General features: G+C 36.8%; 1 protein-coding gene across 1 annotated transcript; it reads right to left on the reverse strand.

Annotated features, from left to right (window-relative positions):
- Positions 1-9,955: 9,955 nt before the first annotated feature.
- Positions 9,956-14,794, reverse strand: LOC129902698 (endoglucanase 3-like). The gene is made up of 6 exons (XM_055978067.1): positions 14,529-14,794; positions 11,271-11,774; positions 10,951-11,100; positions 10,730-10,841; positions 10,490-10,653; positions 9,956-10,415 (listed from the first exon to the last, which is right to left on the reverse strand). Exons 1-6 carry the CDS (start codon positions 14,745-14,747, stop codon positions 10,086-10,088), a joined length of 1,479 nt encoding a protein of 492 aa, XP_055834042.1. The 5' UTR covers positions 14,748-14,794; the 3' UTR covers positions 9,956-10,085.
- Positions 14,795-15,553: the final 759 nt, after the last annotated feature.

Here is a 15,553-nt window from a genome sequence, read left to right on the forward strand (position 1 = left end):
GGAAACTAGGAGGACTCACCAACTAGCTGGGAGTGTATGTGGATCTTCAACGGAGCGCCGGTCGATGATCTCTAGTACCTGTCTCTGCATCATGAAACGATGCAGGCCAAATGACGTTAGTACATAGAATGTACGAGTATGTAAAATGGCCAAATGCAATGAACATCAAGGAAGAATCAGTCAACTCAGAATCTCAACTCATATATATATATATATATATATATATATATATAGGACAACTCACTCAAATGTCCTAAGTCTAAACAAGAATATGATTTAGATGGGACCAATCACATATCATTCAACTCAGTCTGACTCAAAGTACTTGAAGACCTATCTAGGAGTTTCTCTTAACCGACAACCATCACTTATGAGCCAGTGATAGTACAATAAGCCGACGTTGTTGCAGCATCCGTTCATACTTTGCCAGGGCATGAACGAGTCAATCAATCATGGATACAATCCAACCAAGTCCTATAATGTCAGGACAAAACTCTCGGGTAAGCATCCAACTTTAACGGTTCAATCCCCCCTACGTTTGGCAACACAGGTATTGAGTTCGAGTATGGACTATACTCTTGCCCAATTCGGTGCTCGATACTCTTCCCAAGACTCAATGCTCATAAAACTCCATCCAATCAACTCAATCAACTCATATCGACAAGTCTAATTACAACCTTGTCAACTCATAAACTCTATCACAATTGAATCTCTTCTAATCGTACTATCCGATCAATCTCAATCATCTCTTCAAAAAAAATTTAAATGCACAATTATAGCAACATATAGACATAACCAATCATTTACTCTATCCATTTGAGAAATCCTTGAGACTCATCACAACTCAAGACTTTAAATCACACTCTAAAATAGGCAACACCTCTCAGGAAGATAACCTCTTTTATCATAATCCACAAAGTTAAGAAGATCAATAAAACATATTTAACAACTCATCTTCATCAACTCATATTCACATATAGGCTCATTTTGGGAACTCCTTGGCTCAACAACATCAACACATATAGGGTCAAATAAATAGGGGACAAAGTTCATACAAATAAAAACTATACCAAGAAACTCTATTTTTTCTGAACATCTAACCTCAAAGCAAGAGTAGGGCACATGGGTGGACTCAACCCATGTTTTAGATAGCCTTACATACCTTAGTGAAGACTTGAAGAAAACCTTGTGGTTGGGTTTTCAATGGATAACTCAAACCTTGAAGCTCTTGGAACTTTTCTTGTTGGAAATAGAGAAGAAGAAGAGAGAGAGAGAGAGAGAGAGAGGGACTCCTAGGGCTTTTCTAGAGAGAGAGAGAGAGAGAGGGAATCCTAGGGCTTTTCTAGAGAGAGAGTGGGGGCTGAAAATATGTCTCCAAATTGGCCAAGGATGATACATATATAATTTGGGATAATTCCCAAATTGCCCCTTCTCAAAAGTTCTGAAAACAGGCTAAAAATGCACCTGGCACAATAGTGGCGCGTCGCGCCAGGCCGATTATGCCTATAACCTGCACACCTCGTAGTGGCGCGCCACGCCAAAGACCAAACTACTGAGGCATGTTTCTGGCGTGATAGTGGTGCGTCGCGCCCTTATAGCGCCAAGGCCAAAGGTTCTATGTTCTGGAAATTTGGCTTTAAAAAACCTACACACCTTTTAGTGGCGCGCCGCGCCAGAGAATAAACTACTGAGGCATGTTTCTGGCATGATAGTGGCGTGTTGCGCCACTGCGGCGCCAAGCCCAGAATCCCAGTAGTTGAACCCCAAGGCTGAAATTCCTACTACGCTAGTTCATCTTTGGATCGTCATATCTTTCGACTCCAAACCCCATAAATTACATTCTTGGTGGAGTTAGAAAGAAGACTCAATGACCTTTAATTTGATAGGTCGTGGGCCATCTAAATTGTTGTCTTTCAAAAGATAGGGTCATTAGAAGTCGATCCCTTTTTTGAACTCGTCCTAAAGCTTAGCCACGACGGATCCTTTGGACTCAGCTTGGTCCTAGGGGTCCTTCATGACCCCACATCACCTATAACACTGCTCAATTTCTCAAAGACTCACCTTACTCATGAAATTGCTTCACAATAACTGAGTTCGACCTTACACGTGTACAAGAAAGGTCCGAATCTTAGGGAAACATTTTAAGGGGTGTTACATTATCTCCCCTTTGGGATCATTCATTCTCGAATGATGAGCAACCAAGAATGGACTCGGGGTACAAATCACAGTCAAAATTTTAGTCATTCAACCAATCACATTCTCAGACAAATATCAATCAAAACTCAAAATGCACAAATGAATTCAAGTCAAGGAAATGGTCATTACCTTCAACATTCTCCTCGGTAGGCACGAATAGATGTGGATATTTAGATTTCATGGATCCCTCCGCTTCCCATGTGGCTTCCTCAACAAATTGGTTCCTCCACAGGACTTTGACTGAGGCAACCTCTTTGTTCTTCAATTTGCGAATTTGGCGATCAAGAATTTGGTCTGGGACCTCTTCATAAGACAAGTTATCCTTAATTCCAACACTATCAATGGGGACTACCAATGAGGGATTACCCAAGCACTTTTTCAACATTGAAACATGGAATACTAGATGAATAGAAGCTAACTCCGAGGGTAACTCCAACTCAAAAGCAACACTCTCAATCCACCTCAAAATATGGTAAGGACTAATATATCGAGGACTGAGCTTCTCTTTCCTACCAAACCTCATGACACCCTTCATGGGTGATACTTTCAAGTACACCCAATCACCCACCTCAAACTCCAAGTCTCTCCTCCTCACATAGGTGTAAGATATTTGGCGGCTTTGGGCTGTCTTTAGCCTATCTTGGATAACTCTCACATTCTCCATGGCTTGGTGAACAAGGTCAAACCCAATCAACTCGGCTTCACCAACTTCAAACCACCCAATGGGAGATCTACACTTCCTCCCATACAAAGCTTCTTAAGGAGCCATTTGAATGCTTGCATGATAGCTATTGTTGTATGCAAACTCTATGAGAGGTAATTGATCATCCCAATTTCCCTTGAAGTCGAGCACACATGCCCTCAATATATCTTCCAATGTCTGGATGGTGCGCTCTGCTTGGTGATCTGTCTGGGGATGGAAGGTTGTACTCAAGTTTACCCTCGAACCTAATCCCTTCTGAAAGGATTTCCAAAATTGGGAAGTGAATTGAGCTTCTCTGTCTGAGATGATAGACAAAGGGACCCCATGCAATCTGACGATCTCCTGTATATACAACTTTGTATAATCTTCTGCGGTGTCAGTAGACTTAACCGCCAAGAAGTGAGATGATTTCGTCATTCTATCCACAATCACCCAAATGGAATCATGTTGCTTTCGGGACTTCGGCAAGCCTGTAATAAAGTCCATGTTGATCATCTCCCACTTCCATTCTGGAATTCCTATGTTTTGGGCTAAACCACATGGCCTTTGATGCTCAACCTTCACCTGTTGGCAATTCAGGCACTTGGAAACAAATTCCGCAATATCCCTCTTCATCCCACTCCACCAATAGATTTCCCTTAAGTCATTGTACATTTTCGTGGAGCCTGGATGAATAGAGTATTTGGAACTATACACTTCGTCCATAATCCTCTCTCAAACATCATCGACATCAGGTACACACAATCTACTTTGGTATATTCTATATGGAGGAATTGAGATAGGCTGGGTATCAGGAAGAATATCGATCCCAAAGTCAATCTCCCTATCAGGAGGGACTCTAGGCAGATCTTCAGGAAAGACATTTGGTAACTCGTTGACAATCAGAACCGACTCAAGGGATGGAGACTCAATACTGTCATCTTTCACTCGGACAATGTGATAAACACACCCTTTTGAGATTAGCTTCCTGGCCCTAAGATATGAAATAAACTTACCCTTAGGCATAACAGGACTACCCCTCCACTCTATGACAGCTTCGTTCGGGAATTTGAATTTGACAACCTGAGTTCTACAATCAATGGAGGCATAACAGACATAAAGCATGTCCATGCCAAGGATCACATCAAAATCAACCATGTCTAACTCAACCAAGTCAGCCAAGGTATCTCTGTGATGAATTGACACAGTGCAATCTCTATAGACTTTCTCAGCTACGATAGAATCACCAACAGGGGTAGCTACGTAGAAAGGCTCACTAAGACATTCAGGGATTTTATTGAACTTATTAGCCACGTAAGGAGTTATAAAAGATAGTATGGCACCTGGATCCATCAAAACATAACAATCAAGAGAAGAGACTCAAATCATACCCTTCACGACGTTTGGAGAGTTCTCTTGATCTTGACGACTACCCATGGCATACAGGCGGTTTGTACCTCCACTCGTACCTGAAGTAGTGCCCCTATGATTACCCTTAGCTGGCGGTGCAGTGGTAGAGAACTGGGCTCTGTTACCCCATGCCGGACACTCCTTCTGAAAATGGTCTATTTGACCGCATTTATAACAACCAACCCTTCCCGCTCTGCATTCTCCCAAGTGGAGCCTACCACACTTGCCGCATGGTGGCTTCCCCCTCGAACCTTGACTTACACTGGCCTGGGATTGATAATCCTAGGGGCTGAAATTCTGGCGACTCTGTCCTTGTCGGTCAAACCTATTCTGCGGCATAGGTGCACTTGCGGTAGATGAGGCATAATTGGGAGGCTTCTTCTGGAAGAAGGACCTATTGCCCTTGTTTTGCCTCTGTTCATTCTCATGGCCCGCTGATTTTAACTTCTTTCTCAAGTGCTCTTCTCTGTCCTATCTTTTCTCCTCCTCTACCTGTTGAGCATACACCATTAATCTGGAAATATCCATATCTGAGATCAGTAATGCTGCTTTGCACTCCTTCTTCACATGCCTCCCTAATCCAAAGACAAACTTCCTCATCTTTGACCTTGTATCTGGGATCATTTCTGGAGCATACCTGGACAGCTGGATGAACTTCAGGCCATACTCCTTAACTGTCATACCTTCCTATTTCAAATTTATAAACTCCTCCACCGTTGCTTCCCTCAATTCTTGGGGAAAGAAGTGGTCAAGAAAGGCTCCCTCAAATTCATCCCACCTAGCAGGTTCAGCATCCTCACCCCTACCTTGCTCCCACTGGTTATACCAGATGTTTGCCACATCCTTGAGTTGATAAGACACCAAATCAACCCCCTTAATTTCCGTAGCATGCATAGCTTTCAGAATTTTCCACATCTCTTCAATAAAATTTTGGGGATCTTCATTAACCTTAGAATCTGGGAACTAGAGCTAAGAGTCAGCGAACTCTGGTTACCATTTCGGGCAGCCATTAGTTGAGTGAGCATTCCAATCGCCTCTCTAAATTCTGCCTCTAACGTGGGTGCAGGCGGAGTAGCAGGCACTTGGGGTGCCTCCGCATACCTCGCAGGTCGGCCTCTAGCCCTTGCCGGGCGTACCTCAGACTGGGGCATCTCTACATTATTGGCATTCCTCTGGCTAGCAGTACATTTTGGAGGCATTATCTGCAACGTATAAACGCACGAATTAGAAGGGAAGATTCATAGAGTTTAACTCCATCGCACGAACTCCGAGTGTGAAATAGAGAAAACAATTCCTAATGTCCTATAGCATCCTGCTTATAAGTGTGGTGCACAACACACCCATAAGCAAGACTCTACTAGACACGGCTTCATAGACTCCCTAGGACACTTGAACTCTGTGCTCTGATACCATGTTTGTCACGCCACGGGAGGGTACCCTAGACGTAACCGACACCCAAAGGCCATTTCTGACCTCCGAGCGAACCACCTGGTCCAGTCACACATTCGTTCTATCACATTCTCTTAGCGGAACTCAATTAATGAAATATTATTCACAATATGGGGGCTGAAGGCCATACATGTTTAACTCAACAAAATAAATATAATAAAACTCCTCACAATAACTATTCAACCTCCCCACACTCCAGTCTATAAAGCCTCTATCAAAGTCTAAAAGGTGCCAACGACAAGTTCATGGCTACCAAGAAATCAAAGTAAAGGAAGCTACAACAAAACTATACAATAAGGTTCAACATCCTCCAGAAACTAGGAGGACTCACCAACTAGCTGGGAGTGTATGTGGATCTTCAACGGAACGTCGGTCGATGATCTCTAGTTACTGTCTCTGCATCATGAAACGATGCAGGCCAAATGGCGTCAGTACATGAAATGTACGAGTATGTAAAATGGCCGAATGCAATGAACATCAAAGAAGAATCAGTCAACTCAGAATCTCAACTCATATATATATATATATATATATATATATATATATATATATATACAGGACAACTCACTCAAATGTCCTAAGTCTAAACAAGAATATGATTTAGACGGGACCAATCACATATCATTCAACTCAGTCTGACTCAGAGTACTATCAAGACCTATCTGGGAGTTTCTCTTAACTGACAATCATCACTTATGAGCAAGTGACAGTACAATAAGCCGACGTTGTTGCCGCATCCGTTCATACTTTTCCAGGGAAGGAACGAGTCAATCAATCATGGATCCAATCCAACCAAGTCCTATAATGTCAGGACAAAACTCTCGGGGAAGCATCCGACTTTAACGTTTCAATCCCCCCTACGTTTGGCAACACAGGTATTGGGTTCGAGTATGGACTATACTCTTTCCCAATTCGGTGCTCGATACTCTTCCCAAGACTCAATGCTCATAAAACTCCATCTAATCAACTAAATCAACTTATATCGACAAGTCTAATTACAACCTTATCAACTCATAAACTCTATCACAATCGAATCTCTTCTAATCGTACTATCCGATCAATCTCAATCATCTCTTCAAAAGAAATTTAAATGCACAATTATAGCAACATATAGACATAACCAATCATTTACTCTATCCGTTTGAGAAATCCTTGAGACTCATCACAACTCAAGACTTTAAATCACACTCTAAAATAGGCAACACTTCTTAGGAAAATAACCTCTTTTATCATAATCCACAAAGTTAAGAAGATCAATAAAACATATTTAACAACTCATCTTCATCAACTTATATTCACATATAGGCTCATTTTGGGAACTCCTTGGCTCAACAACATCAACACATATAAGTTCAAATAAATAGGGGACAAAGTTCATACAAATATAAATTATACCAAAAAACTCTATTTTTTCTGAGCATCTAACCTCAAAGCAAGAGTAGGGCACATGGGTGGACTCAACCCATGTTTTAGATAGCCTTACATACCTTAGTGAAGACTTGAAGAAACCCTTATGGTTGGGTCTTCAATGGAGAACTCAAACCTTGAAGCTCTTAGAACTCTTCTTGTTGGAAATGGAGAAGAAGAAGAAGAGAGAGAGAGAGAGAGAGAGAGAGAGGGACTTCTAGGGCTTTTCTAGAGAGAGAGTGGAGGCTGAAAATATGTCCCCAAATTGGCCAAGGATGATACATATATAATTTGGAACAATTCTCAAAATGCCCCTTCTCAAAAGTTCTGAAAATAGACTAAAAATGCACCTGGCGCGATAGTGGTGCGTCGCACCATTGCAGCGCCAGGCCGATTACGCCTAAAACTTGCACACCTCGTAGTGGCGCGCCGCGCCAGAGACCAAACTACTGAGTCATGTTTCTGGCGCGATAGTGGCTCGTCGCGCCCTTATAGCGCCAAGGCCAATTGTTCTGGGTTCTGGAAATTTGGCTTAAAAAACCCTGCACACCTTTTAGTGGCGCGCCGCGCCAGGGACTAAACTACTGAGTCATGTTTCTGGCGCGATCGTGGCGCGTCGCGCCACTACGACGCCAAGCCCAGATTCCCAGTAGTTGAACCCCAGGCCTGAAATTCCTACTATGCTAGTTCATCTTCGGATCATCATATCTTTCGACTCCGAACCCCAAAAATTACATTCTTGGTGGCGTTGGAAAGAAGACTCGACAACCTTTCATTTGATAGGTCGTGGGCCACTCAAATTGCCTTCTTTCAAAAGATAGGGTCGTTAGAAGTCAATCCCTTTTTTGAACTCGTCCTAAAGCTTAGCCACGACAGATCCTTTGGACTCAGCTTGGTCCTAGGGGTCCTTCGTGACCCCACATCACCTCTAACGCTGCTCAATTTCTCAAAGACTCACCTTACTCGTGAAATTGCTTCACAATAACCGAGTTTGACCTTACACGTGTACAAGAAAGGTCCGAATCTTAGGGAAAAAATTTTGAGGGGTGTTACATGAGTTATCACGAAGACCATTACGATCTGTGATGTGCTCCATGGGTTGTAGACCAGTCGTGGTCATCCATTGAATTTTGGGGTCTTGGAGAATCAAGTTCACGGACGGCTTCACAATCCATGGTACACACCACGAGCTGTAGAGCCCTACATAGACCTTTCCCCTTAATTTGCCACTTACCAGTGCTCTTCCACGGCGCCTTTCCACGGCCCGTGAAGAGCACTACGGCTCATCCAACTTGCCCGTAAAAATCGAAAAGCTGCAACTTTGAGAAATTTTCTTTTAAACTCCATTTTTTGCCTTTTCAACTTATGGGGTTTTACAATTAATATCCAGGTACCTAACATAGTAATTTTCCATTAAAACCCCTGATTTTCAATAGTTGTTGCAAATTAATTTCATTATCAAGTTATAAAGATCTCTAACATCGCTTTATGTGGGATTCGTCCCCAACCTAGTTGAGTTAATGTATATTGACAATCGAATGCTTTAATCTCATTTAAGGGTGTAGTTTGAGCGACATCAGGAGGATATAATAAACTTAGAGTTTCAATTAGGGGTGTACATGGATCGGGTTGGTTCAAATTTTTTATAAACCAAATCAAACCATTTGTGTCGGGTTATTAAATCTATAAACCAAACCAAACCAATAAAAGTTGGGTTTTTCGATATTAATTTTTCTCGGGTTTTTCGAATTTTTCTGGTTTTTTCGGGTTTTTTTAATTTTTCATAGTATCTAATAAAAAACATAGAACAGTACTTCTTAAAAAGAGTTCTAGTACAAAATATCAACATATAAGATGGAGGTAGAACACTGTTTGAAGTTTTAACTTTATAATATAACTTTATAAGATGGGTTTTTTTTGTATATTATTTAGATGAGTTTCTCAAGTCCAAATCTAAATGTAAGAAAGAAAACAAAATTATGAAAAATTTTAAAAAAATATTTATAAATTACATTTTAATAAATATTTTTATGTATAACATAATTTAAAAGTGTATATCTATAATCGGATCGGTTTGAGTTCGGTTTGACTTTTTTTTAGTTAAAATCAAACCAACCCTATAATGGTCGGATTTTTTTTTCCAAACACCAAATCAAGTCAAACCAAACCACTAGTCCGTTTTTTTTCCGGTTTGGTTCGGTTTAGTGCGGTATATCGGTTTGCCCTGTACAACCCTAGTTCCAATTATGCAATTTTTTTCCGTACTTTTATTCATTTTTCTCATTTTTTAATGTTTTTCTAGAGAATATTTTTTTCAAACATTTTTCAAAACTTTTTCTGAAAAATATTCTCCTCCATACCAAACACACCCAGAATTCTGGATTTTACATACAGGAAGCCAAAAGGTAAAGATAGAACATACTAAAAAGAGGAGTTGTATAGACGAGTAATTAGCAGGAGTATTGAGTAGATTTCAGTTTTTTTTAGTGGTTCAGCAGTGGGTTTATCTAGTCCAACCATGGCTAATGTATTTTTTTAGTGAAATAAAATCGTGAAACAATAACAAATTGTAAAGCAACTAAGAAAAGCTAATTAGCCTTTAATACTACTGTGTTACTTGTTTGCTTTGCCTACATAAACAACTCAATTAACAGCAAGAATTGAGGACGACATAGAGAATTTGTAGGCATAAATCTTTCAACCTTATTTTTGCTCTGTGTCCCTTGATTAAAGTAACCATTGGTTTTACGGTGCAAGCTAGGCAAGGCATCAATTTAAAAGGGGAATTTGAGAAGGGGAACATGTAGGCAGTTGAACCGATAAAAAATATATATTAAGAAGTATCCCCAACTTCTGGTGGCACATGCCCATATGTTTTTGGGCTAAAATGAAGAGATATATTTACAATTTTATAAGTAAAATAAACCCTTAAATGTTTGATCTAACGTTTGGAACTATCAAAGTATGCTAGAGGTCCAACAAAGGCAGCATTAATGTAAGTAGCGGGCTCTGAATGACTATAATCTGTACGTTGATCTGGGAAGAAATCATTTTGATTTGGACCTCCAACAACGGCTCCAACTAATATGTTAGGGTTGGGATTTGCTGTATAGTAGAATGGTTGAAATCCAGCATCACAAGCAAATGATTGTGGATGCATTGCCAAAGAAGGTAAAGATGATCCTCTGTGGTGAACTCTTCGTGGGTAGTTTGTGCCATACCCAACCATGTATGACATTTTCATTGGATTGTTTCCCAAGATATAGTCCACCTAAAATTATCAAAATTAGCAAATTGCACAATAGAACAGCTTCTTGTAACTGGTCGTCACTAAAAAGGATTTACCTGTCTTTTTGCAAAGCTTCTAATAGTCTTTTCTGTGACAAGGAGGCTTCCACAGTTAAAAGTATGTTTTTTACTTGCCATATATTTGGCATAAGTTGTGAGCAGAGAAGTAATGGATGTCACGTATTGAAGGTTTTCTTCAGGTAGCTTGTAAATTAAGCCCCCTGCAATAGTAGATATATATAAGTGGTCCCAAAAAAAGACAATTTAGAGGAAAACCAACAAAAAGTCCAGCCTCACCTTTTGTATATTGGGTGCTTGTATAAGGTGAGTTGGGTAGTACTTTACATACAAAGTCTTCGGCATGTTGTCGGAATGAATCAAATTTATTGTCATTTCCAACCACGCTTCTCTACATTATTAGTGCCATGCATATATAATTAAGTACTCATAAAAGAACAAAATATTTCAGTACAAAACAAACAAGGTAAATGTACAATAATCTGGATGACCTAACGTACCCTTGACATAAGCACATGAGCACCAGCATATTTGTTGTCCCAGCTGAATAAATCTGGCACATCATTAGCTCCCAAGGTATTTATGAAGTTTAAGTAAGAAATGTCATTTGTTGCTCTCAATAGCCATGCTGCTCCCCAATATAGCTCATCCTACAAATTCAAATTGGACCGGGTCAAACAAATTAAAAATCTTGTACAACAAATTACTTAATGTCTTTTTAGAGGCAATTAACATTTTTGTAAATGTCCTTAAAATCTTATAACTAGTGCTCTTTGTTAATTTGCAGCTAAAAGTTATTTATGTTGTACTGAATACATACCTTATAACCAGAATAGGAGCAATAGAATGGGCAAGCTGCAGAGCCTAGTGAATCGCTATACGAGCCTCTGTATTGAACTGCAAACCTGAACACTTTAACTGCATTTCCCAGTAGCTTTTTTGAGTACACCGGATCAACAGACCGGAAAACCAATGAGGCAGCAGCTAAAGCAGCAGCCATTTCTCCGGCCACATCAGAGCCAGGATTGCTTGGAGAGACATAATAGACGCTTCGGACAGTGTCCATATCTTCGGGCCTTTCCCAACACTTGTGATCAGCATTTGGGTCACCAACTCCAACGAAGAGCTTGTTGGGAGCAGCATTTGCACATTTGAGGAAGTAATCGGTTGCCCAACGGATCGCTGCCCGTGCATTTTGTAATTGGGGGCCCATTCTCTTCCCATACTCAAGTGTGTTCCAAGAGAGCATTGTGGTAGTATATGCCATTGGGAAATTGAACTTCACATTATCTCCAGCATCATAATAGCCTCCACTTAAATCCACCTGCACAAAACATTTAAGATAAAATGCGGCTGCATACTTAACATAAATCATTCACTGATATAAATTATAAAATGATGATAAATGTTTATACAAGAGAATAATCATCGTCTGTTATGGACTTACAGCAAGGTTGATTAGGCATAAAATAACATTCGTTTGAAAAAAAAGTACACTGAGAATAACATTCTACTAAATGTCAGATAAAGCAATTTATTATTAAATATATATCTTTAACCAAACAAATTAAAGTATAAATTTAATATCTAACTTACTTCTGATATCCCACTCTATGTCATCAAACTTGGTATTATTTTATAAATTAGTCGACGGATTATATTTTTAATACTATAATCCCAAGATAACTTAAGTCCACAAATCTCATGTTGTATGCTGGACACGCACAAATAAATATTTAATATTGTTTTATCTCTTGTTTGGTTACTAATCTTGAGAAAGTTATATTAGAATTAATAATTAGTATTGAGATAAGTTATTCTAATCAAAAAGTGATATAATATAGTTATTTTTTATTAAACAATGAAAAAGACACTCATGAGGATGTATTTTTATAAACAAATAACTTTTTCTTAGAAACTATGTCATGCATATTATCTATCTATATGTAATAGAAGAGGTGAAAACGCCTACGTGTCAGCGCCACAATTTTTCTCATAATTTCACATTTAAATAACAACAAATTAATATTTTAATTATTATTTATCTGTAACTATTTTAAATAATAAATAACAATTTGAAAAACAAAATAGAAATTTAAAGCAGTTTTTAAAATTAGCAGTTTTAAAAACTTATCTCTAATTTTTTCCAATTATCTTTTATTAAGAGAATACTATTGCTTTATTTTGTAGGCAGTTAGCATCTTTTTCCAACGTGTGTTTAACAAAACGTGTTGTAATAAATTGAATGAGTTTGTTCCTAATAAAATGCTAATTATTTTTCAATAAAAATCACACACGTTCCTACACCTAAAGTTCAGTTTCAGGGCCTAACTTTGTGGAACTATCAACTGTCATCCTTTTAAATATCTTAATTTAAAATTTTAAAAAATAAATAAATTACTAACATAAAAAATAAGAAAAAACACGTGTCTTACTTAGTGGTAATGTAACAGCCTCTTACTATTACTTTTGAGTTGCTATAATAATGCACTCACTAACCCAATTATCAATTTGTTTTGTTCAGTCACTCTCTTATGTTTCCTCTCTTTTTCAGTTTTTTTATTTATTTGTATGGTTGTTTCTCCCTGCCCCCAGGTAATATATTTTCATTTTGATTTATTATTATTTACGTATTCTGTTTTGTATGAATATTCTCTAACAATGCTTCTTTATTTTATAGTTTGGTGGAAGGCAAAATTTATATATTTAATTATGTAAGTATTTTTTATTTTGTATTGATACATTTTTGATAAACTAAATAAATATTAAATTGTAGTATTTCTCTTTATGGTTCTAGATTGATCTTTTTGTGGTAGTATTGTATTGTGTTTTTTTTCTTGTCTCTACTTGAAATAATATGTTTCTCTCAAAAGCTATTTCATCTTCTTATTTCTTATGATAACTATATGGAGGGCATTAGAGTAAAAATATTTTTTTTATTGCTTTCAAAAAAAGGAATAGAAAGGTTCTTATACGTAGAGACTTTTATAACTGAAGTGCCTTTTCAAACGCATTTTGATTATTAGAATTTAAAGATAGAAACATTTATCATATTTTAACCAGATAATGAGTCATGTGTACTTTCAAAAATTAAAATTTAAGAGAGACTTAAGTTACAATGATGAATCTTAAATCACAGCCTAAAAAAGAATATTTTAATATTGTAAGTTACTTAGATTTTTTTAACAAAAGAACGAATTGATTATTTTACTTTATAATTTGTAATTTATATTCATGAATTTTTCGTGCACTATGACAATTCTTCATACAAATTGAATAAATTTTTAGAACTTGAATAAAAATATAAAAATTTAAAATTGAATATGAGATAGGATTATATTCAATAGAGGAGAAAGTGTTTCATTTGAATTTTAAACCATAACTGTTTCCAACAAATTAGAAAAATACATATTTATTTATATTATATTTAAAACAAATAATAAGTAAGGATATTTGTTGTTGTTGTTGTTATGAGTAAACAAAATAAATATATTTGTTTTATATTAATATGAAGAGCGTAATAAGCAAAACAATCAATATTACATATTATTGTCCATAAAATTTAAACGGAAGATGTGACCAAAAAATAAAATTAAAATTTCATGAGTAAACAAAATAAATATATTTGTTTTATATTAATATGAAGAGCGTAATAAGCAAAACAATCAATATTACCAGTATAATAGTTTTAAATAGTGAACAATATAATAAAGAAAATTATGATGGCTACAAATTATTTAATAATTACAAGATTCGTTGTTTATGTTTATGGGAATGAGGGAGTATATTTCATTGAGTAAGAATATGATAAACAATTTTTATTATGGTTACATAATTTTACATGATATAACAAGATATCACAACTATTTAGATATTATATGCGCATAGCGTGGATACGTATACTAATTATTAATACAAAATAAAGCTTGTCAAATGAAAATAATAGAAAAATAACTAACTGTAACATGATTAATTCCAGCACAATTTGTCTTCAAAAACAAAAGGAACTAATAATCAAATAAATTTAAGAAAAAAATGAGTTTTGAAGAAGAATAAACTCCAGAAATTTAAAACTTACTTGAGCAAGTGAACCATCTGAAAGTCCAGAATTACCCCTCCAAGAGACTCGCTGGTTAGGGGGGAGTTTCCCGGATCTTTGTCCTTCAAAGAACAAAATGGACTTTTCAAGAGCATCTCTATAGTTGATAACCACTTGGGCAGTACCCAAAGAGAAGAAAAATGATAAGAAAGATAAGAAGAGAATGAGGCAAACATAAACTTTCATTCTAAACGCCATATTATACTTTTTTAGATATGCTCAAAGTACAATTGGCTTGTTTAGAGTTAGTTGAGGAATATTGATTAAAAACTTTAGACAAATGACCCTTTATATAAGGGCAGGGGGAATCCAATCACAACAATGCAAATTAAGGCTTTTCCAATCAAGTGTCTTTTTCTTTATTGTCATTTCCTTTTGACAAATATTCAATTCTCGTTTGAGTAAACATATACACTATAGAAAGACGAGAAAAAGTAGTCCATGTCAAAAGGTTGAGTTTAAAGTATTTGACCAGGAATTTCAGGATGAGTGACCCAAACACTACAAAAAGCAAATTAAAGTATTTGAAGGGAAAAACTAAAATAGGAAAATGGGAAAAGATTAAACTCTCGAAATAACACACAAATACATCAACTCAATAATGCAAAATAAGTATTTTGTCTCAATTTATGATATTCTTCAATTTTCAGTCAATCCCAAAACAAATGATATCAATTTATAATTACTAACAATTAATTTATTTATTTTTTAATTTTATCTTTAACAAGATGATTTATATAATTAGACAAATATTTATAATTTATTTTGAACCAAAAATTTCAAAAACTTTTTTTCCATTCTCAAATTTCATGTCCAACCAAATACCTTCACTTAAAAAATTGGGATGAAATAGAGAGTATCTTTTGTTATCTCATGTATTAAAGTTAATAAACTAGAAACAATTAAATAAAAAGAAAGAAACAATATTCGAGTCCACAGAATTTACTGTGTTTCCTTAAGAAATTTATTCTCTCAATGTACTCGAGGTTATGAATTATTTCCTC

Source organism: Solanum dulcamara, chromosome 9 (genome assembly GCF_947179165.1).
Source record: "Solanum dulcamara chromosome 9, daSolDulc1.2, whole genome shotgun sequence".
In the NCBI taxonomy this organism is placed as follows: Eukaryota; Viridiplantae; Streptophyta; class Magnoliopsida; order Solanales; family Solanaceae; genus Solanum; species Solanum dulcamara.